Genomic DNA, 25,127 nt, shown 5'->3' with positions numbered 1-25,127 from the left:
ATAGGCCACAAGCCCACATCTCCCCTGCCTTGAGAGCACTACACTGGTTACCAGCTGCCAGAAGATCCTCCTTCAAACAGCTTTGTATCACCCACAAAGCTATACATGAACAGGACTGCTTTTTATCAGAAACAAAATAACCAAATACATTCAATAAAGAAACCCCTGCTCATGATTGGCACCCTGCCTTAGAACACCTCCATAAAAAAATAGATTGTAGGTGGTACATCCTTTTCCGTTCAAGCAGCCAAAGTATGGAATTCATTGCCCCCACATATAAGGTCCTCGGATAACAAATGTATATTTACTCAGCATTAAATATGTATATGTCTAAGAATGTATATATATATATATATATATATATATATGTGTGTATGCATGTGTATGTGTTTGTGTATATACATATATACACGTATTTTATTCTATGCTTAACATGTTCATACGTCATTGCATAGCTCCTAGTCAAGCTGTTATATTAGATACTTATGAATCCCTGCTTGCATTTTTATATCACACTGATCAAATGTTTTATTATCATAAGCATTTCACTATTCAAAAATTGAGGAAAGAAATAAATGTTAGAAAAGTACACTTATTAATTAACTTCAAATATTACAAATCTTGAAAGTCTGTTTATAGAATGCTACTTTTCCTCTCATATTATTATATCCATTATTATGTTCCTTGAACATATATTTCTTTACTATCTATTTACATATCTATTTATTACTCTAGTCCTACTGTAATAGAGAACAATTTTATAAAAATAAATAAAATAAAATAAAATCTATAAATAAAATTCAAATTAGAAATAAGTAAATTAAAGTTAATAAAGAAAAAATAATAATAAATGAATAAATGAAAGAAAGAAAAATAAAAAAATGATTTCAAAAAGTATATATATATATATATATGTGTGTATATATGTATATATATATATATAATAATATAAATGTACTCTCTTGTAAGCTTTACTTTGTCTACCCATCACCATATGTCATGTCTCTATCAATCTATCCTCCATCCCCACTCTGACTCATCCCAAACACATTCTACTACTTTTCTTCACCAAAATAACCCTGCCTAAGCTCTTCCCTCCTTTTCCACATCTAGCTCACCCAAACCTCACTTTACTACCATGATCTCCCAAACAACCCTTCTAAATTCTCCCTCATTTATCTCACCTTTCACTCATCCAAAACCTCTCCTGCTACTATGATCTCACTAACCCTTTCCATAGACTCTTCCCTCCTCCATCTCTCCTTTACTCATCCCAACCCATCTTATTACTAAAAACTCCCAATTAACACTTCTGGATTCTTCCCTCCTTTACTCTAGTCAATTCAATTGACAAAGTTGCATATCCTCTGCTCAAATTAACTCATAATAATACTAAAACTTTACATATTTCCCTATACTAATCCACCACTAATTCCTCTTGGGTTCTGGAGTAGCGCGGAAAAGCACTTCAATGCCTCATCAGGGGTACTAAGCGCCATATGAATACTATTACAATACAAGTACAATTTTCTAGATGCGGGAGAGCCAGTCTCAAGTCAGATGCATGGCTCACCCCAATGTCCTGTGGGACTTTTGTACAGAAATGAGTGCTGGTACGTTGGCTCCAGGAGCAAAGGCAGAAACATAGCTTCCTACATTCGTTTTGCCGGCCCCACTCCCATATATTCTCCATCGATCCATATTCCACAGTGTTTTCTCCGAATGCCGTGCTATGTAGTCTTCCTCAGTGAACTACAACTCCCGTGGTGCCCCCGCCCTGCTCGCGGCTCCGATGCGGCGCAGGTGGAGGCGTGGCCTCCCTGCCAGGGGCGTGCTCTGCTCCGTACAAAGCTGGTATCGCTCGTGCGGCCCCTCAGTGGTACACATCGGGTCGGCGGTGCAGCTCGCGCGTCAGGCATATGGGGACCCGCGCTTCCTGAAGACTGCTTCCAGCACCCACCTTCTGCCCTGCCCGTTCGGAGGTTTTCTTTCCCCCGCACGTCGCCGCCGCCCACGGGTGCCCCCCGTCCCTGTCTCATGCTGCTCCAGCGCCTGCCGTTGCACAGCCCCCCCGCCGCCATGCACACGCTGCAGAAGGACACCACCTTGACCAAGATCTTCGTGGGCGGACTCCCTTACCACACCACCGACGCCTCGCTCAGGAAATACTTCGAGGTGTTCGGGGACATCGAGGAGGCCGTGGTCATCACCGACCGGCAGACGGGCAAGTCCCGAGGCTACGGCTTTGTAAGTGTTGCCCGGATGTAGCGCTCTCTGTGTGGATGTACCGACCTGTTTCATCTCGGTACTGGTGCTGGTTGTGGGGACTTCGTACGGCGGTGTACGGGTTTGATCTTGTGAGACGTTGTATGGTGTAGCTCCTTTTGTGTGAAATTTGTAAATTGTGGTTTTGCGTTTGGTTCTGTCGCGGTCCGTAGGGAGTTTTTGGGCTATCTTCTTCCCCCTACGTACGGATTAAGTACTCCATGATGGGAGCCACTCTGTTATACAGAGAGGGGATTGTCAGATTATAATTTAAATCTTGTAAAGTGCCGACACACAGCCACCCTGGAGTGCTCTGAGGTAGGAGTACCTAAAGCGAGGAGGGTCGCCGTGGGCACGGAGCTGTGCTCGAGAACTCTGAGGCGCAGTATCTCCTTTCGGAACATTTGAGACTAGCGCTTCTGCAGTGCTGACACGAGGAGCTATGGGATTCCCAGGTGCTGTAATAAGGAATTCCATACAACCGCCCCCACTCTCCCTTTGTGATGGCTGTCGGAACACGCAACTAGTACTCGATGAGGAGGGACAGGCGATGTGTCCTGGTTCGAGGCTCGGTCTTTGATCACGCCCCGCGCCTCTCTTCTCCTGGCGGTCTGTGGGATGCAAATTTTTGGTTGTCTGCGTTCGCAACTCCGATTCCTGTGGGGTACCCTCTGGGGTGTCTCAATGGTGTTTAAAGGCGGGGGGGGGGGGGGCAAGGACAGTTCCCACTACTATTATCCTAGTATATGCGCCTTTTATGCTCCTGTCCCCAAACTGGTAATCCTCCCCACACCTCGCATGTGGCACCTGCCTAGCCTCCTTTGTTGTAAGTGTTGCAGTCGTTTCCCTGCCAGTGTGGAATATTAACGTACCTCGCTGACCCCTAGACCGTGGTTGTGATGGTATATGTGTAGTAGATGGATGAAGTGACAAGTGTGGCATACTAATAATGCGCCTGGTCCATGTCCGACCTGCGCCTTCTCGCTCGAGGCGCTGTTCTTCTTCTTTGTGCCAGTTATGCCCTCCCCTGCCTTTTGTCTGATTGTTATATTTCGTTCTCCAAGCACTAAATAACTGGCTTCACCACAAAGAATCCCCCGCCCTCCCGCCCAGCCAGGGGGTTTCCTGTGGGGATTGTGCATGCAGAGGCGGTGGGTGGGGGTTAAATGGCGGAGGGGCCATGTTACCGAGACAAAGAGGCTGTCATTTGCTCACAGGAGCTGCTGTTGGAGGGAAATGCTCATTTCAAAGAATTTCAGCTGAGCTCTGCTAGCCTCTGGCCATTAGATTCACTTGTCACAGTATAGTGCCCCTCCACCCACCCTAAAATCCTGTAAAGGAAGCAACCTCGAAACCGCAATAGGCGAGGCTCCGGAGTGCACCTGCTACAGCTGTTTCCTGCCTCCCTGCGCTGGTTGTGGCGAAGGTTACAGTTGTAGGGCTTTGTGTTCGCCTCGGCTCCCTACCACCGAGCAGTGACTTTTATATCAAACTTCTTTGAAGTACGTAATGTGCACGCGGGCATCAACTGTTCCCCAGTAGCCCGAACCCCCCTCGTATGGCGCTCTGCTGTGGAGCGGTGCCCTGTGTAGTGCAGAGCTGCGTAAGAGTGTTTCTGGCATTGGCAAGTCCTCGCTTCTGGAAGGACCGGTGTTGTCGCTGTTTGTAAACAAGGCAACACGCCACATGATCTGCCCAGACCCCTCCCCGGCTTGCAGTTTACCCTTTTTGTGTGTTGAATTGCGTCACCCACACAGCACGTAAACACAAAAGCTGTCCTTGGCTCTGGTAACATCACCTGGTCAGATGTTTGCGCGCCTCTGACTTGGCACTTCAAACTGACAGACAAACTTTAGGAGTGCTCTGGTCTCAGTCTGGTGTATCGAGCACTTAACTCTAGAGGCACTCCGTACAATGTAGGTAGTACCATCTAGCGCCCAAACTTGAATCATTAAAACGCGCTCACTAGCATTCTAGAGTTAATCCGAGGAATGCCGCTCTGTGGGGTCAAAGCGTCAAAATGGCTGCTTGCGCTGTGACGTTGCCATCTCTTCTACATAGCGCTTTATTTCGTTGAGGTTAGATTCTTTGTACTAAATCCTGTGCTGGACTGTAGTCCTAACCCGTTTGTTATTTCACTCTTGTGGTGAAACTAAAGCTGTGATTGGGCACCTGGTGTCGCTTCCAGTTAAGCTGTTGAAATTCCTTCCCTAAAACGTTTTGTATGACACAACAATCCCTTTTTACCCATCTCGGGTCACGGTCTTCTAAAATGTGTTTTTAGCGAGTGTATTGGGCTGTTTTGTGAATAAACAATGTACCTTTTAGGGGTGAGTCCCTGAGCGTGTGGTGCTGTGGCTGATTGGACGTGGTGACCTGGCCTTCACACGAGTCTGTCATTGTGTTACAGGTGACCATGGTGGACAGGGCCGCGGCGGACCGGGCGTGCAAAGACCCCAACCCCATCATCGACGGGAGGAAAGCTAATGTCAACCTGGCCTACCTGGGAGCAAAACCAAGGAATATTCAGAGTGGTGAGGACTTGGACTCCCATCAGTGTTGGTTGGCTTGGGAACCGCACAGACCTGTTATAAATGTTCAAACCAGCTCACCTCTACTCTTTCCATCCCTCTGTCTTTTTTCTTCTTCCTGATCTCCCCCTCCACCCTCTAACCTTCCTTTCTTTGTCTTCCATTGTCTCTGCTGCAATAAAGTGAGGAGTGGGCTGTGGACCCTATGACTTAAACTCCAGTCCACTAGGGAAATGCCTGATAAAGTAAATCCTTCGTGTTTGTGATTCAAACATGTCAAATATGATAACATGGATGCTTACGAGACATTTTAACCAATGGCTGTCTCGGAGTATCATTCTAACCAATCGTTTTTTGCCCACTGTGCCTTCTCGGCTAGACTCCAGCCCTAAGCAGCTCAGTCTGGCCTCAGCTGGTATAGGAATACTCCAGCCAGAAGTGCCATGTCACTTCTTCCTCGAGCCGGAGTACATGCGACCCAAGGACTGTTATTTGCTATTATGTTAATTTTCCTTCTTGTGGTCTGTTTATTATTTGATGCATTGAGACCTGTACGTTAACTGCCCGTAGAGGCCTTATTAAAACCTGGATAGCACAGGCCCAGCAGGGATGGGTTCTTGTCAGATGTTTCAGTGCCATTGCAAGATAGCCATACCTGCTCTGGAAATCTGATAGGGTGCGCCCCCTCCCCCCAGCACCCACGTGCAGCCTGTTTGTAGATACTTATCAATGTGTAAATTCGAGAAGCGGGGTGCTGGCTTGTGTGTCATCACACCCCAGAACGGGGATGGAGGGGGTGTAGATCCTTATTAGCGTACCAGGCCTCTTGGCCACTCTGCTGTGAAGTGGCGACTGGATAATATTCTGTGCAGCGACCGTCTATTAATTACAGGTTCGCAGCAGCCTTCCACATTCCGTTGGTATTTCTGAAATTCCCCCTGCCCACGAGCACACGGAACTTCTGCAGGAGTTTGGAGCCTCCTCGCATTTTCCATCCTGTTACGGCAGTGTTTGGAATGCGCGCGCTCATTGCGCGGCTGGTTGTCATAACTGTATAACCCTGTCCTGTAGGGACACGACTATGAGCCTGTATAACATAAACGTGGGCAGGGGTTCTAGACTTTCCGCAAATGGTAATTCCCTTAATATACTTTCCTTAGAGGGAGTCTGAGGTTGAATGTAATCGCTATGACTTGGATTTGTGACCATGTTGGTGAAACGCGGGTCCCTTTGGCTGGTTTCGTTAGTTGATTGATTCCTCAAGCCCACGTTGCATAGCACCTATGCTGTCAATGGCTTAAGAAGGGGTGTGTGTTTTGTTTTTGGGGAGGGGTGGGGGGTAAGAAAAGCTGGGGATGGTCGTTGATCTAGAAGATTTAGAGGCACAGGTTGTTAGATACTTCCTAGCTCCTACGCATCCATTAGGTTGCTTCTAAGCTGTGCAGGAAAAGTGGCGTGGAAAAAAAAAAAGTAATTTTGGTTACTTGTAAACTGCTGATTAATCTTTATATTTTTTCGCATCTGTTTAGGGTTTACCATAGGAGTTCAACAAATTCACCCGGCCTTTCTGCAAAGACCATATGGGTAAGTGTGACATTTTTTTTTGGGGGGGGGGGGGAGACATGAACTTACGCACTCATTATATTTCTGATGAAATTCAAGAGGGTTTGAAGTTTAGGTTGGGGGCTGTACACATTTCTCACTTCAATTCCTTTGCATGTTAGCCCTTTGAGGGCGCTCGAGACTGACTCGCGCCTGCCCCACTCCTTTAAGCTAGCTCCGCCTTTTCGGCCCTTGCTCTCCAGACAGTCTACTGCAATAAGCTGAAAAGGGGTCAAAAATGAGCCGGGCAGATGTTCCATAGAGCCTCGGTAGTCTGCAAAATGTGCCCTATTGTCTGCCCTTTCGTTGGCTTGCTCCCGCCCCCTCCCGCTCACAAGTGTCCCCTTTTTATTCAGCTAATGGGACGAGGCAGCTGCTGTGCAGAAGACGAGTGTTCTCCAGGCAGACAATGGGTTCTGTCAATGCGGCCCCTTCCCTTGAGTGATTAATGCGCTCGGGCTTCGCGTCATTTCAGTAGCATGAGTACTATTTTTAAGTGCTTTTTTCAGCAAGCATGTCTTTTGTTTCGGCTGTTTTTATTAGTTTCTTTACTGTAAAGTTGTTAGTTAATTCCTGCTTTTGTGATGGCTCTCTCGAGTTCTAAACTTTTGTCTTGTGTTCAGTTTAAACAGTGAGTATGTTGAGCGGGTGTGTTGCCATAACAATGGCCCTTTGGTCGGTGTGCGCTAACCCCACTGCCCTCCCCCTCCTACGCCTCCTCCACCGGGCCTGTAGAGAAGAGATGGGAACAGCTCAGCCCTATCTAGCTTTGAACCTTTAGGATTTAGGCATAGAGAGGGGATAATGAACCGAGCAGCTTCACTGCGCATGCGCACACTGTTGGTGCAGAACACTCGCTTGTCAAAAGGACAAGCAGTTGTATTTCCAACTTTAATTTTGGGCTTCTTGCTGTAAATTACTGTTAACCAATTTAATGATACTTAACCGACCTCGGGTGGATAAAAGAATAGTTCGCCCTCAGAACGATTCACACCAATGACCTGTTCACCTTTGTTTAAGGCACAGCTCGTGGCATTTAACCATTCTGCCAGCAGATCCGTTGTAATGCCGCAAGGAAATGATGGCTCATTAAATTTCATCGCTGCGCATGGACACCTTGTTTTTGCCTCCATAATAATCAAAGTTTGACAGTCTTCATAACTGCAAAGATGTCGGACTTAAGTGCCCCCACCTGGCACATGCGGTTCTAAGAGCTCTCGAGATTGATTTGTCAACGTATTAATACATGGCCTACAGCGCGCTCTAGGCACTCCATTACTTTAGCAGTAAAAACACGCGGAGTCTACGCTCCAGAAACCAATCCTCTGACCTCGATCTTATGCAGAGAGTAGCTAGCGCCATACCACATTTAACGTGCGTTTATTTTTATTTATTTATTTTTTCTGGTCCGCTGTTCAGTGTCTTCCCTCTGTGTAAACAAGTCCTTGTTCTTGGCATCAAAGCACTAGGGTCAGATGTGGTCATCTTGTAATGCGACTAATGTAAAATAACATTACACATCTGTGCCGTCCTCGCTGCCCGCTTCATTATACATGAGGGCTTGAGGCTAGGTCAGTTCTAGGCTTACACTGAAGTAAATTGGAGCGACCAGTTCAGTAGGCAGGCCGGTGTACTTCATAAATGATATATTGGTTGCCTTGGGGACGGCCAGCCGAGGCCAAGCGTGGGTGCTTGTATTACGGCTCGTGAGCGCCAACAATCCTCTAATTGCTGGAAGTGCCTACTGCAGTCCCTTTCCAGAAGGGCATGGAGCTCTTCGGCTTGTGTTGTCCATCCCTACCCCACTACAACGTATTTGGTTGACCCCCATGAAGTGCATCCTTTTGATGTCATTCAAACTTGTTTCCCAGTGAGCGTTATATTGTAGCATTTGTATAGCGCCTCGTAGATCCAACAGATCTGGTTCGTAATGAAGCTACTGTTGTGTGTGGGTTGATAGTTGTCGGTCTTGAGGCAATGTATAGAGGTAAGAGTGAATTGTTAGTGGTTGCTTCAAATTGTATTCAAACTAACCACATTTTACACAGTTTGTCAGCGTGAGAATGTTAAAATCCTACAGACAACTCGCCATACACGACTGAAAGCCCTTATACCCATCGACCTACGGAATATACATTTTTAAGGTGTTTACCCCCAACCCATGCACATTACAAAGAGGCTCTCCACGTGGACACTCACCCCTGCAGACAACCCTGTTCTGTAATGATGGATAATTTAAACCTTTTGCCTAAATTGGTTCTCCCTTGCATTTAATTCTAGGGACTTTGCCTTATTTGGCACATGTGTGCTTGAGTTCTTCGGGCATGTATGTGACTGCATCCAGTTTACTAGCCTTGGGAGGCATCAATCTTTTGAGGGTGGTAGAAACCTGTGCCATCCTCACCCAGTGGGCCCCAGATGCCTGGTTTCCAGGGTCTCCACAGCAGGCTCAGTAACCCGCTGGTTATGCGGTGCTTACTTTGAGCCTGTGCGCCCCGGGCTGATGAGGCGCGGTGTATCATGTGCTGGACACATGCCTGCCAGGGCCTGAGGTGGGACCCGGTTGCAGCAGAGCTTGCAGTCCCTGCCCAGGGTTTGAACACATCTCGCAGGTGACGCCTTGGCGTGCAGCGAGCCTGTGCCGGAGCCCTTGCTTCTTTAAATGGACTCCTCTCGTTCTTGGTGGACCTGGGGTGGCCTAGGTGGCCACCTGGAAGCCATGCCGCGCTTTCTGCCGTTGCATGCACTCTCGGGTTTATACATCGGAACAGGCATCCACCTGGGCCACAGTGAAAGCCCCATATTTCTACCTCTGGGAAAGAGGTAGCAGCCGACTTCCCTCTTACCTCGTAGATCTCATTTCCTCTTTTCAAACGTCCCCCGGTGCCGGAACTGTGCCCTGTTGCTGCCCAGGCTGCTGCACAAGGGCAGGCTGCCAAGAGGCGTTCACTGCCAGCACTCCAGACTTGTACCCTGCCCCAGCCCTACTGGCTTTATCTCCAACTTCACGGTCGGAAAGCGGGTCCTCATTGCCTCTCTAGCCGTTGTACAAGCGGCTTTGAGCTGTTTCTCAAAGCTTAAATCCATTTTTTTTATCCTAAGCATGGTAGCGGGTCTGAAACTGTAGCGTAATGTTTTATAGCCCGATCTGAGCAATCTGTCTAAACCTCCTCCATATATTTACTCTTGGCTTGAGGTATAAGGCCGGGAGCAGTGGGTAAGATTGGAAGGAAGCGGGCAAATGTCTCCCTTCGCATCTGATAACTTAACGGGAGGTGGTCAACTGTGCCAGATGTTGAGGGGTTATTTAGGAGGTGTGAGCCAGTAGTGTATAGGTAGGTAGATGCCCCTCTTCCTTAACTCATGAACACAGAACCGTCTGAATAGTGATTATTCCCCCCTCCCCCTCACACACTTGAACGCTGCCCTCTTTTGGACCAAGAAAGCTTGTAACTTGCTATTATGTCTCTGCTGCGGGCCCTTAGCCCAGTGAGCCGCCTGACCTGATGGGCTGCTGTTACTTCGGTTTTAAGAGCAGAGGTACGGTTGGCGTGTGAAGGGGCGATGCCTTAGGGCATGCCCTTCATAAGACTCTCTAAAGTCTGCACTGAATGGCAAAGCGCTTTAAAGCATTTGATATACCCGTTACTCACGCTTTATTAGAGCAGTGGTGTTTTTTTTTTTTGCCATGATATACTTTTGTTTTTTTCCATATTTGGGGGCAAAGGTCAGTATGGGTTTTTCATTCTCGATTTGCCCATGCTGATGGACTATGAAAGTAAGCTTACCCTTTTTGGAGTTTCATAGTACTCCTCTGTGCCTGGGTGGTTTTGTGATTACTTTCTCACCAGTTTAACATTATGCCGCATGTTGATTAGGGGAAAAACTACTAGGTACGGCGTGGGGAGGAAGGGATGCATCTTCCCCCCCCCCCCAGGTCGGTGATGAGTTGTTCTCATAGAGGATGCGGGGCTTCAGGGCCTTAGCCTTATACGGGGTCCTTAATAGCTGTAGCTCGTTCTCTTGCAGTATGTTTTTGCTTCCGTGTAGATTGTAGCCAGGGGCGTAGCTTGGTCAGTAGGTGTTGAGAGGTGGGAGCTCACCATCCCCGACTGAAAGCGCCTGCACCCAACTAACTTCCAGAAAATACATTTAATGGGGGGTTGGGTTTGGGGTGTACTACTTGTGCCGACCGAGATCCTGTCCCGGCAGAATGACCTCTTGGGACTGCTTGTGTGTGTTGAAAGCACTGAGTCCTGTGAAAGTCTTCCCCCCCCCCCCCCCCCCCCCCCCCCCATTGCTTTCTGAAGTTAAATTATGGTGTCGGTGACGCAGATGTCCCTAAATAAGGGCTCTAAAGGGAGCTCCTCCGTAGAACTGAAGTTTTTGGCTGGTCTAGTGGTGACAGGACAGATGCCCTAAAGTGAATGGGTACAGTCTGGCCTGTAAGCTTACTTTGTCCTTAAAGCTAATTTTGAAATGCCAGTATTAAGAGTGATGTAGAGGGGAAAACCTATGATTGTGAGGACGAAGGTAATCCCGGAAAATGAGGTTCTCTAAAGTAAGAAACGCCCTAAAATTAAAACACTGAAAGAAGAAATATCTGGATAAATACCTACATTTATTAACTGCTTCCTCCCCAAAAGTCAGTAAGGTATTAAGTTTTAATTAGTACTTTTGAGAAGGGGAAGTTAGGGATGTGTTTTTTTTTTATTTTTTTTTTAGGGCACTGCCAGGGCTCCTTGACAGCATGACGGATCCTAAACGGAATCCGAATCACCTGTTCACTCCAGTAGGTTGCAGGTTCATTTGGCAATTGCGCACAGGACTAGCCTTTGTGGTATGCCACATTATATTCGCCACTGAACATAACCTGGGAGGAGTTCTTACGGGCACCAGTGAGTGGTAGCTGTTGGCAAAGGGTGAAAGTGGGTTTTCTGTGCTTCCTTAAATTTGCAGGGCCCGACTAGTGCTTAAATGCACGACATTGTTTCATTGTTCAACTAGGTATGCGCTGTTATGGAAAAGGGGTGGGGAGTTAAAATTGTTAAAAGGGAAAAATAATCAAGTTTCATTTGGGAACATAGCTGCCAGATTTCCCGGGTTAATTTGTGACTAGTTGAGTCAGTCCCTATTTTTTTAGGTCGCGCATTGCAGCGCGCACGCATTGCTCAACACGCTGTAATCTGTTCTGTGGGCTTTAACGATGTCTCTTTCACACCCATCACTTTCATTGGTTCCTGGCATGTCTTTCAAAAATCCCTTAGTCATTGGTAAATGCTTTGTTTGTCCCACCTTGAGGCTGCTTTGTTACTGCCTTGGAGACTGACCCTCTTACATTTATTATTATTATTGCGCACTCAGCAGTGTGGCACACTATTTCTCTTTTGACCATGTTTCTTCCTCTCTCTTGTTTTTGGGCATCTTGCCGTTTCTAGTGCGAATTATCCCCATCCCTTTTTTTTTTTTTTTTTTTTTTTTTACCTAAACTCACAGAGCTCCAAGGAAGGACAGGGTTTTTTCCACAATTGCTTTATAAAGATAGCAATGTTTAAATAAGTCTAGACCTATTTAAACATTGCAGTGAAGTACTGTTAGCTTTTTAAAAAGACAATAGCATGCATCTGCATAAAACAAAGCCCTTTTATCCGTATAATGCTGCTTTTGGCCAGAGCCTGGTGCCGCCCTGGGATTACTTGAGGCCCCCCTAGGTGTGCCTGCCCACCAGTTTGAAGACCTCTGTCCTAGAGATGCAACCCTGTCTAGTCTGTCTAAACCAAAAAGTTATTCCCAGTCTGCACCAACATGCACCAGACAACCCTAGGGTAGAGGATGTGACATAAGGGCCGGAGCTGTTGACCTGGGGAACACTGCAGGTCTTTTTGCTGGCTCAACATCCTGTGATGCTGGGCAAATCTCTTAATCTCCACTTGCTAACAAAAGTTTTTTTTGTGTGTAATGTAACTGGTGCTCTTCTAAGTCGCTGTAATACCTTTGTATTGAGTTTGCACTTACTGTACTTTATTTCTAGATGCCCAATTTACATCCAAAGGCTTTTTGCAATCAAGCTTGAGGCCCAGGAGTGCTTGGGTCTTTTTCTTCCATGTTGAAGAATACACCTTTTGCCATCTTCGTGCCTAGATCTAACCTATGTGCTTGGTTAGTGACCCGGAGGTTATCAAGAGCACGCGCTATCGCGTAGTGTTAATTTTACTCCAGTCAGTTGGTTAATGCACACACTGCAGAGCTCTTGACAGAACAAGCATGTCACTGATTGCAATCCTGACATAGCTTTTCCTCCTCCTCCTCCTCTCTGCAAGGTCTATGCAAAGGAACTTCAGTGATTAAGAATGGCACCTGCTTTGCAACACTATGAAACATGTTTTACCAAGAACTGTGTTCTTTTGTGTGTGTATAATGTAGTTATTCCCAGACTGCCCCAACACGCACCAGACAATCCTAGCGGAGAGGATGTGACGGAGCCAGAGCTGCTGGGGAACATTGGGTCCTTAACATTCAATAGTTCTTGCGCGCTGCTGGGCTCGACCTAAAAAGGGGCTGGGGTCATGGACCTTGGAAACTTCGCTGCAATGTGCAAGGCCATTGCAGTGCTCTCCACTGCAGGGGTAGACCACCACAGAGTTCTTGGTTTCACCTGATAATACCTCTTCCACGTTCCTTTATCACGCTCTGGAAGGTTCTTTTAATCTCTACTTTCTCCTTTGGTTAAGTAGGCCTGTTTTAGGATTTGCTTGCCTAGTTTTTACTGTTTTCCCCAACATTATCTCAAACTTTGCATGGATTTGTTCTTGCTGCAAGCAGTCTGCAATGCTTTGCAAAACATCTGTGGCGGTGTCTTTGCTATTTCAAAACTACCCCTATTTGCAAATGTGGATCACTTTTTAGATATCAGTTGCTGATACGTGTTCCTTTTATTTTTCTGCCAGTGCATTTGTCAGACTGAACCTCGGTGATGCTGTGGCAAATTTCACATAATTATAGATTTTAACAAATAACAATTTTGTTTCTAGTTCAAAAGTTACTAAAATGCAATAACACATGTTGGCACACAGTAAAAGGCCCTGAGCAAAGCTTTTGAGGGTTAAACTTGTAGTTCAGGTGCAACCAATGCCCGCATAGTGTTGCCAAGTTTTGTAAGGAAAAAAAAGAAACCTACTTTTACTAAATTTGCATATTTTGCCTTTTAGCTGCAAAGTTTACTCTTATCTTTCACATAATTTGGTCCTCTCCTGCTACATAATTCCAGTGGCCCTGGTGATACTGTAAACAGAACTGGTTTTGAAGGCATCAAATCCAGTAGGGTGGCTAATTTAAGTACATTGTTGGTGTTGTAGGACTGCTAGGCTGCCTTCTAGCATGTGGGCAGTGGTTTAGTCAATTTATGCTGATTTACTAACAGTTGCAGTAGTTTTGGTAGAAGGACACACACCCAGTTACTTTAGGTGTGTATTTTGGACCATTGAACCTGACCTTGCTGTACTCCACGGGGGGGGGGGGGGTAAAGCTGCCTAGTTGGTACAGTGTTTCTAGAGACCAGGATTGTGGTAAATGCGAGAATCCTGCTGGCTGCAACTCGCTGTCGCCGTGGTGGCGACTGGCGCTGCATAAACCTTGTAAAAGAGCAGGCGTGCTCATTAAATTGGAAGAATGCATGCAGGACAGGGCCTCTTGAATTATGCGACAGGGGTGTAGCAAATTATGCAGCAGAGCTTCTTAAATTATGTGGCGAAGATAAAACATGAAGCGGCACGCCTTATTAGTGCTTTATTTTGACTTTTAGGCACATTAGACAACACGCGATGTCGTTAGTAACTGTTGATCCTTTTGCGCTCAACACTAATTTTGTTTGGTAAAATCTTCGAATTATGTATCGGATAATGGATTGTGGCAGTTGCATAATTATGCGGAAGACTATGTAGCAGGAGAAGTAATCAGTGCAGGGCCCGCATATTATCCTGGCAAGGTTTAGTGCGTGAGTGGTAGTTACGGATTCCTGCATTTCTTTGGTTCTGAATGCACAAGCGTTTAACCCATGATTACACATTTTTTGCACTGGAGCCTGGTATTAAGTTTATCATTACAATTTGTGGCAGGCTAACCTTTGTTTAGAACGAAGTGGGATGTATGCTGTGGGCTAGATGAGAGGCCCTCCCATCACAGCAGAAATTATTTCAGATGCATTAATTTTTAGTGGCTACATTACCTTTTGGTGAAATGAGAAGTCGGGAGGGGGGGGTGAGGGGCGGGGGGAGAGGTGGTGCCAGGAGGAAGTGTCTTTCTTGGCAGGTGTTCACTAAATTCGGACACTTCAGCAGTAGCGCGAGCCCCCACCCACAGAGGTGTACTATGTTTGCCATAAACACAGAATGTACTGGCAATCTCGGACTGCCTGAAAACCGGGGGATTGGGAGAATCCGTTGGCATGGCAACCGGGGAGTTGGAAAGGGGCATCACTCAAGGGAAAACAAACAGGGTGGCGGCCATGTTTTGCAACAAGCAGTATGATTGCCAAGACACTGACTGCTATTAAAGCGTGTTCTAAGAAGCGTATACAAGTCCGAGTAATATGAGCAGCTGCTATTTATTTTTGATCGTACTTTTTTTTTTTAGCGCTGTCAAAAGGCTGCGTAGGCTCACCTACATTCCTGGTGCGACCTGTCATTTTCTAGGACGCTGCGCTTGGCGCATGCGTCGTTGGCACCAGAAAAACGGGATCCGAAGTGTTTGCTGGAAGTCAGGCTGTTCGTCGAGGCCCTGCCTCGTTAGAAATGGAACTCTTCATGTCCGTCTGATTTCCCTGGTGCACCTCTGGTGCCCGCCAGTCTCGTGTGAAGCCTCTTTTGCGGCAAGAGCACATTCACTTAGCATCAGAGCATCTCTTGAAGATTATTACTGATACTCCACTGTAAGAAAGCGTTGTTTGCCAAGAGAACCCCCCCCCCCCCCCCAAAAAAAATCATAAGCAAAAGAGGCCTGGCACCGTAAGAGGGGTTGAAGCATTTTGAAGGGGAACGACTGGAGGGAAGAGCGGTGGGCAAGAGACTTGGAAGCTTTCCAGAAAAGTCTACCGTGTTTTGCTGTAGGCTTCACCCCTAGCTCAGTCTGGACGCACAATTTGTTGCCCATCTGAATCTGTTGCCTGCAGGTACCACTTGGTTTGCTTCTTACATTTAGATGTAGCAGATCGACGTGGATACTGGGTCGGCCCCAGTGCTCTGTAAGCTCCAAGGTCCTAGCTTCCCACCCCAGTAAATGTGTGTTGGGGGTTGGGAGGGCTTCAACTTGAGCCTCTTCCATCATTCTAGGATTGTCCTGGAGAGAGGAGGGAAACAACCCAGTGGTGCTTATTGAGTTGGTGCTTCTTTACCACTGGATGTAGTGGTGTGGTACATTGCTAAAGCCGGTCATGGCTTGCAGGTGCGTTTGTTCCACTTTAATCTGGTATAGATATTCATATTTCACTTACTCGCAGCACACAATGGTCTGGCCTGCAGGAGGCCATTTTCATCCATGGAAGACTTCTATAGCAATAAGGTGTGTAGTAAGTCATCCCATATTACGCTGCTCCTAAATTCTTTACATAACATTCCATGAAAATTTAGATTTGTGTTAAATTCCTTATTGCCAAAAGCTGATATTTGTATATCCACTATCTTATGAGGTTATTCTGATTGACATTTTTTTTCCTGTCTAGTTCTGTACACATTCTAAACTAGAGAAGTCCAATGGATTTCATGCCGATACGGCTCTTCTTTGGGGGACTAAACAATTGAGTTAGAGATTCATCAGCTGCTTGGGAACTGCAGAAACCTAGATCGAGGCAATGTCCTCCTGGCTGGCTGTCCTGGCACTTCGCTGTCTTCAACTTTTGTGGCTCTTATTTTTTTTTCTGACAGTGGTGTTTTTGGTTACCAAGACTGTAATCTCATTACTCGTATTCATTTTTTTTGTTTTGCTTTCTTGGTCATCTGTGACAGTTTGTCACGGGTGAAGTTGGTTCAGATGGCCAGTGCTGTGATGGGCTGTGGATAGTAGCCAGAGCGGTTTACAGAAGTGTCCGCAAGCTTCTTGATCATGGGTTCTCCCATTTGATCTAGTCCTTTTTTTAATTTCTCAAGGCGTTTGTGGAGATAGTTGTCCAACTTCTGAACGCCCAGATCTCTGTAGTGATCAGCTGTTCCTATGGCGCTATGGCTGCTGTTTGTGGCACGCAGCTCTCACTGACAGACACACAAATGTGTCTCTTCCTTTAATTGCTTAAAGGGGAGGATGCCACTGAACATGGCAGTAAAAATTATTTGAACCTATATTCGTGGATAATTCCACTTAGGAGAAGTGGAGAACCAAAAGATGCCAAGTTAACTAAATTATGCAGCAGCAATGGGAAAATTATGCTGTATAATAACACTTTATGTGGGTATTCGGTATTGCCGTTCTTTCACCTTTTGGACAAAGATTTCACCTCAGTACCAGTTTATTACCTAAATGCAGTAATAAGCAACGAAGGTGACACGTCACTTTGCAAAGGGCCTTTCACCACACAGCAACATGTTGCAGATGGGTGTGCATGTATATATATTCCCCCCTTTTGTGTGTAACTTGATCTGTTTATGATTGTAAAAAAAAATTCTATCAGCAAATTGCGCAGCAGATAATGGACTACAGGAAATGCAGCAGTTTATGTACATCCCAGCTGATTGGGACAGGACACCTTTCTAGAAGTGAAGATTTGTCTCCTTTTGGATTTTATAAGTCTAGTTCTGTCACCCTTTAGCATCTATACATTAATTTATGGATTCAAATGTTTTGGATCATATTAATCCAGTAAGACCTCAGTGTTTGGTTTGCATTCTAACTAACCTAGTGGTGGTGGATAATCAGGACTACCTCTGCACTACTGGTCTGGCAGAAGAGCTGCTGGGGTTCCAGATAGTAGTGGATTCACTCAACAATTTCCCTATGTGAGGGTATTAAAACACCAAGATCAATGAGGTGTCAGTTAGCCTGGCTTTTGATGGAGCATAATTTGCAATGGGGCAGTGGAACTGCACCCCGAAGACATATAGTTTGTGTCCCTAAAATATTGGTGTCCAGGATGGTTGAAAACATACCAACGTGAAGTTTTTCTCAAGGAGGGAAAAGTCCTTGTATGATGTGAACACTTTATTGTCTTGACTATGGCCTGCCAGTACTTGTATTGATGTACCTCCTCACACACATGGAACATTTATGTGGCTCTACAGTACATGTTGGATTACTGTGTACATTTACTGATCAAGATTAGTTTTACTATCCAGTGTTTTCACTCTTTCTTGTGGCAGTAGGACTTGTGCACCAGGCAACCATGACTCTAAAATTCACTTCCTTTCTCAACCACAACCATCCAGGAGAACAAGCAATTAAACTTTGGGGGGGTGGGGGGGAGGAGGGAGGAGTGGTGTTTTGGTTGAGCGCTCCATGAGAATGTTTGTTCCAGCTCACTCCTTTCCCCCGCTGCTTAATGTTTCTCTTGTGTGCTTCCGCTGTCCTGTTTCCCTTATTCTTCTGTCTGCCATGTTTGGCTTTGTTAATGCTTGATTCATATTCAGGAGTGTGGCACAACACATGAGAGCCATGTGTCTACTTCTGGTACAGCATTGAGATAAGTAATGTCTTGGATAGTTATTAAAGTAGAGTTGTGGGTGTGCTGATAGTATTCACTTTTTCTTAACCATGTTTTTTTTGTCTACAGGCTGACACCTCAATACATCTATCCACAAGCCATTATGCAGCCCAGCATGGTCATCCCCACTCCAGTTCAGTCGTTGACCTCTCCATACATAGATTACACCACTGCGGCAGCCCAAGCCTATGCACAGTACACCACCACGGCCTACGAGCAGTACCCCTATGCCGCCTCGCCTGTGGCTGGCTTTATGGGCTACGGCTACCCCAGTGCAGCCCAGCAGCCCATCTCTGCTGCCACCACCCCAGCAGCAGCCACCACCGCGGCCTTCCTTCATTACCCCCCTCAGCAGCTGCAGCCAGACCGGATGCAGTGACTTAGTGTGGGCTGGGGGCGGTCCCCAACACCACCACAGCAGGCATAAAAAGGAAAAAAAACTTGGAAAAAAAAACTTTAGGTGCATATTTTATACCTAAGCTATTTATAGTGTTAAGGGTGTTTAAACCCTTAAATCTGACTACACTTGTAAATGCGAACACTTCCTGTACAACTTTTCAACTGGGAGACATTTCTTGAAGGCGGCCTGGACTGAACTACAAGTTCTGCGCACAAGTCAATCTGCTTTCCCAATTTTTTTGTTTTTCTTTTTTAAATCTCCTATTAATCTACAAACTTGCGATATGCTAGAAGGTACAGAGGTTCTCGGAGGACAGTGGACAAAAGCAATCGTCTTTTTTTGGTTATACAAAAACTTTGTAACACTTGAGATGCCTTACAGAAATAACTATTTTTGAATATTTATTGCGAATTTCATTCGCATGAGCTGTGAATTGCAGAAAGGAGTTTAGTAAGTATCTACCTTTGTCATTCTCATTTTACTAAATTATTGTATGTAGGTAAGTTGTAAAACAAATGCTGAGAATCATTTCAATATGCAAAAAGGAATATTGGCTTTTTTAAAGACCAATATTTCTTTAGTCAAAGGCACTGTAACATTTTCTTATTGTAACTGTTTCGATCTTCGAATTTAGGTATATTTTTTAAATGATAAAGCATTTTGATGGGTCTCGCAGTTGCTTCAAGGTGGGGCCTGTTTCAGTATTTATGTAAAGGCGCTATGGGTCAAGCCTATTACAAGGGGAGGGCAGAGCAGCTAGGAGGGATTTAATGCATTTTTGAACAAATAGTATTGAGCAGTCTACAGTCTAAAGTTGAATTCCTCACTTATTACATGGAACGCAGCATAAACTGTTAATATTAACACCCTGCCAATGCAATATTTCTCAATTTGTAGAAATGCGGTTTATTGGTGCAAACATGTACTGAGTTCTACATGGAAAAGTTCATACACGCATCTGTAGATGGGATTTTTTTTTTATCTTATTTTGAAAGCAACAAATGGCACCTTTTTAGTCGTATCTTGCTATAATGGGGCAGCCGTATATAGTAACGATCAAAGTCATTTACCCGTCTAGGCAAATGGAGAATTTATTCCATTTTGCCCCACCTGCCTCTTTATATATCTGAATATGGCAAGGTAAAAGCTGCTGATTACCGCTACCCGCCCTCCTTTGTTCTGGGTCATTAACTAGAATTTCCCAACTGACTGTGGTCCCCTCAACCTTTATCTTATTTGGTTCTCAAAATACACTTAAAAGTATAAATAAACGTCAAGCAATGTTTTAAAATAAAGTGACCATATTTAAGAAACGGAATTTTGCATTATTTTCCTTCCTTGCTACTTGCATGCCGAACCACGCTGGTTACCTTGGTTTTGTGTTGTCATGGAAATGCTGTGCTTCTTTTTGCCTCTGGAAATGGGTACTGTTAATGTAGTGCTGCATTCTGGGTAAGTGTTTGACAGACTCCAGGGAGCGCGGACTGCGCCATCTTTGATGGGATGTTTATGCTGTCCTGCAGTTTGCCGCACTTTGGCTGCAATGTTAATGTAGAACTGCAGCGGGAATTGACTACCTTCCCAAGCCGCTGTGTTTTATTAAATGCCACTTGAATGTTGGAAGGTTGAAGACCGCATTGGAGCTAGCTGCCAAGGGTGCGTGCTACTGTTTGTTCGTCCAAACTCCCGGACTTGTAGCGAGGGGATTTAATTGCTACAGTGGCGGGAGGGGGGGTGACGTAAAGTAATTAAGACTAGGTTGTCTTAAATTATCAAGGGTTGCAAATGAGGCAGCTGAACTCTGGCCAGCGTTAGGGCAGTGCGACTGGTGCAGCTGCACTGGGCGCTGACCTTGGGATGGGGGGACGCTGTTGGCAGCAATAACAAACGCCTGCTGCAGAGTTCCTCGTGATTCAAGATCGTCGTCTTAATGCGCTTGCTAGCGAGAGACACTATAGTTTTGTCTAGTGGCAGTTTTGACTCCAAAGCAGTGTTAATATGCCTGCTGCGAAGAACACGTGCCCAACAGGTATGCATTTTATGTAAATAGCGGAGTGTATAGCTCCTTTTGTCAGACTCCTTTGTTACTGCAGTTTTAGATACAACCCTAATATGGGACGGTGACTGTTGGAACTGTCATCAGAGCTGCATGCACGGTGATCGTGAGGGTATCTGAGGGGGCGGATGGGGAGGTAATGGTGTGAGGGCAAACATGATTGTTCCACTGGCCGCCACCAGTGCTAAAGCCGGCCCTGGATGAACTATTGGCAGGACAACTAATTGTGCTGCAGGAGATGGTCAAATTATGTGGCATATGGTCAGCACGTTGTTCAATAGCGTTTCATTATTTCGTCATTTTAAACTTGGCAAAACACTGGGGATTGGTTGCACCTCAGTTGTGCCATTTTAACAGCCAAATATAGCAATAAGCAACAAACGTGACCAGTCCAGCTTTGCGAAGGGCCTTCCACTGTATGGCAACGGGTGTCCTCAATTTTTAATTACGTTAACAATTTATATTGGATTTTTTTTTTGTTAATCTGAAGATTATGCGGCCAGTGCAGCAAATCTAGAATTCTGAATTGCCACGGCTGTACAACTTCAAAATTACAGTCGTCCTGACTATTGGATTTGCCAGTGCTTGCACCTTAATAATACAAGTATTTGCAAAGGCAATCGACGATTAGTGGGTGATATGTTGATGGAGCAGGTATAGCAGAGCAGAGTGGGAAGGGCAAGCTGGCAAAGGGTTGTGATGCACGAAAGCACTGGCGTGAGGATCTTTCAGCTACATATATAATGGCCCACCAGGCAAAGAGGTGGGAAAATAAAATATTTCTCCATGCACTACAAAACGAGCACTTCATTGGAGGTGGGAGGGGATAAAAACCAAGATCCTTTGTGGTAGCCCGATAAAGGATGTGACTGACAGTGATCAATGCCAATTGCTGATCTAGGCTGTGCCAAATAAACCTGTGATAGTGGGCTGACCCAAAATCTGCCCTATACACTACATTTTAATGTTGGTGTAGACCTCTTCGGCCTGTTCAACTTCTGCAGCGCTATTGCTCTAATGGACCTTCTGACTTCAGTTTACTCAACTTTAGAGGGTGTCATGAGATTGTCCATCATCCGCGGCCTGTTCTAAAGAGGGTGAATGACGACTATCTTAGATTCCCTCTAGAGCACATAATATTGTTAGGATGGGCTTACTGTGAACTCTCAGTAGCTAAGAAGCATCCTGTGGGTGGTGCCGAAAGGTCGCATGAAAGGCACTTGTTGTCATTTAACCCCCGTTCGGCTAGATTTTTGTGACTCCAAAACGAATTCCTTGAACTGAACAGGACGCATGCCCACAATGTAATTGTATGGAGGTGGACAATTGTGGGATGACAAGATGCAGGATTGTGGGGGAAGTTTAGCCACATTGCCTGTTTGCAGTCACTACTTGCTCTTTGATCCCTGTCCACGCAGGAGGGACTCTGAAAAATCCAACTCTTATTGCTGTTGTGATGGTCTGTCCTTGGAGGGAGGTACCTCGTTAAGTGTCCATCATGGCCTGTGTGAAGACTGACAATGGCTTTGTATATATGCATCGCCCTCTTGGCCAGTTTAGGCACCATATTCCTGCCAGTAGAGCCGATAGTTGGTGATCTGGCGGCTTTAGAAGAAAGACTGCAGCTGGTCTCTTGCCACTCCAGTAGCTTTATCTGGATGGTTGTCCCTGGGCAGCAGCAGGGAGGGGCGCTTGTATTCAGTCTGAGCTGAGATTGAATGAGCAACCAGCTAATCTGCCTGTGGGTTTTGTTTTTATTTACTAAATTAGTTCCAAGACCACATTTAGCTAGTTAAACTAGCTAACTACCTTGTGAAGTAGTGGGAGCGAATGTGGGCAGCTGAACTGTAAACTGATTAGGGGAGTGATCTTGGACTATGTATTTCACTTGCAGCTACAGAACAGCTACTAGGGTGGTGGAAAGGTAATTTAAAACAACTTTTTACATTCTAATCCTACAGTTGTCCATCTTTCTGTGGGGCCGTGTCGTACTTGCCTGTAGTGCAGCACACATGAGCACCCTCTGTTTCTGCCGCAGTTTTCAGGGCCGATGGTGGCGCATAATTCAAACTTTACTCCCGAGAAAACAAAACAATTGGCGGTATTTGTGTTCTCGAATGTCTTCTGCGCCTTGGTCGCTTCTTCACCAGTTAGAGGCTGCTCAAAGATGGCGGGAGCGACTACGGTTTGATCCTGCAGATGTTTTGACAGACTCTCTTCAGCAGAGCGCAGCTACCGCTCCCTCGGTTTCTTGATTTGTCTCGGTTGCCTTGGCACTTGTGTTCTGGACTCTGAGGGGGCGGCTTCGGCGAGCCAATGAACCGTTCCCAGCACGCACTAATGACTTACCCCTGGTCCGCACCGACTCTTCGGCTCTGGGCCGCCGTGCATGAAACTTATGAGTGACTGCAAGAGGGAGATCTGATCTGCTTTCGTTTTCTACTATCTGCATGAGGGCGATGTAATAGTTTAAGCTCCTGCTAAGAACAATTTCTTGCAGTTGATTGTATCACATACGTTTCAAAGTTTTCTCAAGCAGGATTGACAAATCTGCTGTGAGGAGCAGAGGGGCAAACACGTCATGTGATCCATGGTCCAGCTTCGTGAGGCCAGCATGAGGATTCCGGTCTAACTTTCGTGCACCGCAAGATAGCCTTTGAGTCAAGGTTGCTGTTGTCTTGCTGTGCACATTACATTGATACAGTACTAAGGACGATGTCATTGTTTGTGAAATCAATAACCTGCTCAAGGCAACGGAGGAGATGGCAGAACAAATGCTTTTGTACGCTATGCATTGTTGTGTCCTGCAAAGCAGTGGAAAAACCACGGGCCATCTTCAGCATGTGTGCTAGTGAGCAGTCTAGCCTCCGGACCACTGCATGGTTGTGATCTAGCTGATGTATGGTGTTCATTGGACTCGAAATTGTGAAAAGTGGGTGGTTGTCTACCAACTCTGAAATTAGTGGTGAAAGGGGCGTTGGGGCTGCCAAGTCTCATTTAGTATGTGTTCTGATATTTGCATTTGTATAACGGGCTGTCTGCCAAAGGATCTCTAGCTTAATCAGTCGAAGTATGTTTTTTGTTTTAAACACTTGGTGGTTTATGGCAGACATCTTTCTGGGGAGGTTGTTGTACTGACACCTTGTATAGGATGCATTTAGGACAAGGAGTAATCTTTGGGATCAACCCTGCTGCTCAACTTATTAGTTTACCCTGGATTCCACAAAAGAACCATGACAGGTGGTTCTTTATCACAAATATAACAAAGCGGGGTTGTTTTACTTGGGTGGTGTAGTCTGTTCTCTTTGTGGGCTGGTAGCTGTTTTTAAGATGGTAAATTATGCCCTCAACCGTCGATCTAACAAAGCATCTTCGTGTTGACTATTTTCCTGATTCTCCTGTTATTGATTCCCGCTTTCTCCGGAACTCGTGCTTAAAGTAGAACAGATTAATGCTCCATGTTCTTTTGGGACCTTCAGCATTGTAGATTCCTGGCAAAGGTGCATAAGCAAACTTGGGATTAGATAAGAAATGAGCAAGGTTTGCTTTATATCTGCCATTAATGTGATAAAAGTTTGCACCTAAGTACACAAGTCCCCTATAGCTTCTAGAATGTGTTGGATCAGTATAGAACATTTTTGATTTGAAACCTACCTTCAAGAGTATGGCTGATGTATGCAGTATACTTCTCCAATATACATTCTAAAGTACCTATTCCCTTTTGGCTGACTGCACCTGCTGCTCCTCAGTGAGAGGCTCCTCCTCTCTATGGCTCTGAAGACCTTATCTGGTGACCCTGACTTAAATGTGGTAATTCTGGGTGTGGGATAAGTATTGTACTATCATACTTTCGGAGTTAATTTGGTGGGCAGCAAAAGTTAGTGATTAAATTTTTTTTTTTTTTTTATACAGCTCCACTTTTAAGTTTCTTTTTTTTATTCTTTCGTTAATATTTGGTCTTAAATTCTGATTCAGTGTTGGGCTCCTTAATCCAGTTATTTTTCGTTGTCTTTGATATCCTTTTGTACGGCATGCCAAAGTTTGTTACAAAAAGCAATGTCCTCCATCTCGGATTTTCTTCAAATAGAAGATGGATAGCTTCATTCAAGAACTTGAGATCTTGAAGGATGAACTCATTGGTGTTTAAGGCTTGAAGGGCTGGATATGTAGCATTCCTGGTCTACATAGAACAGTAGTCCTTCCAAGCGTTTGGTGCTTTTCATTAGGTAAGCAAGAGCGATTGTTTAAACTGTTGGCATAGTTCAGTCTGGATACTAGTCTGGATAGGGCGGCAGTGGTTCTTCAAGGGAATAAGATGGTAGCATCCTTTTAATCATGTTTAGGAGATGAATACTCTTGTTTTAGGAAGTGGAGTGTAACACTCCAGATACTTTTAGGGACTACTACCAGTTAGGAAGACCAGGGGAGGTGATATGAGGGAATGTCTACTTGTTTTTAGTTTTATTTGGGCTGACCATACAATGGTTGCCTTTTCTGTAGATGTTTTTTCTGTTGTGCTCTCAGGGCTGAGGTTCTTGTCATTGTCAATTTTGATAATTGTAATTTCATCAGCATAGTCGTAGAAGGTAC

At 45.4% G+C, this 25,127-nt stretch overlaps 1 protein-coding gene across 1 annotated transcript; it reads left to right on the top strand.

Annotated features, from left to right (window-relative positions):
* The first annotated feature begins 1,846 nt into the window (after positions 1 to 1,846).
* Positions 1,847 to 19,799, top strand: RBM38 (RNA binding motif protein 38). The gene is made up of 4 exons (XM_069243591.1): positions 1,847 to 2,247; positions 4,676 to 4,799; positions 6,326 to 6,380; positions 18,151 to 19,799. Exons 1-4 carry the CDS (start codon positions 2,038 to 2,040, stop codon positions 18,458 to 18,460), a joined length of 699 nt encoding a protein of 232 aa, XP_069099692.1. The 5' UTR covers positions 1,847 to 2,037; the 3' UTR covers positions 18,461 to 19,799.
* Positions 19,800 to 25,127: the final 5,328 nt, after the last annotated feature.

Source organism: Pleurodeles waltl, chromosome 7 (assembly GCF_031143425.1).
Source record: "Pleurodeles waltl isolate 20211129_DDA chromosome 7, aPleWal1.hap1.20221129, whole genome shotgun sequence".
NCBI lineage: Eukaryota > Metazoa > Chordata > Amphibia > Caudata > Salamandridae > Pleurodeles > Pleurodeles waltl.
The sequence above is the reverse complement of the archived record's forward strand: the minus strand, read 5'-3'. Positions and strand labels throughout refer to the sequence as shown.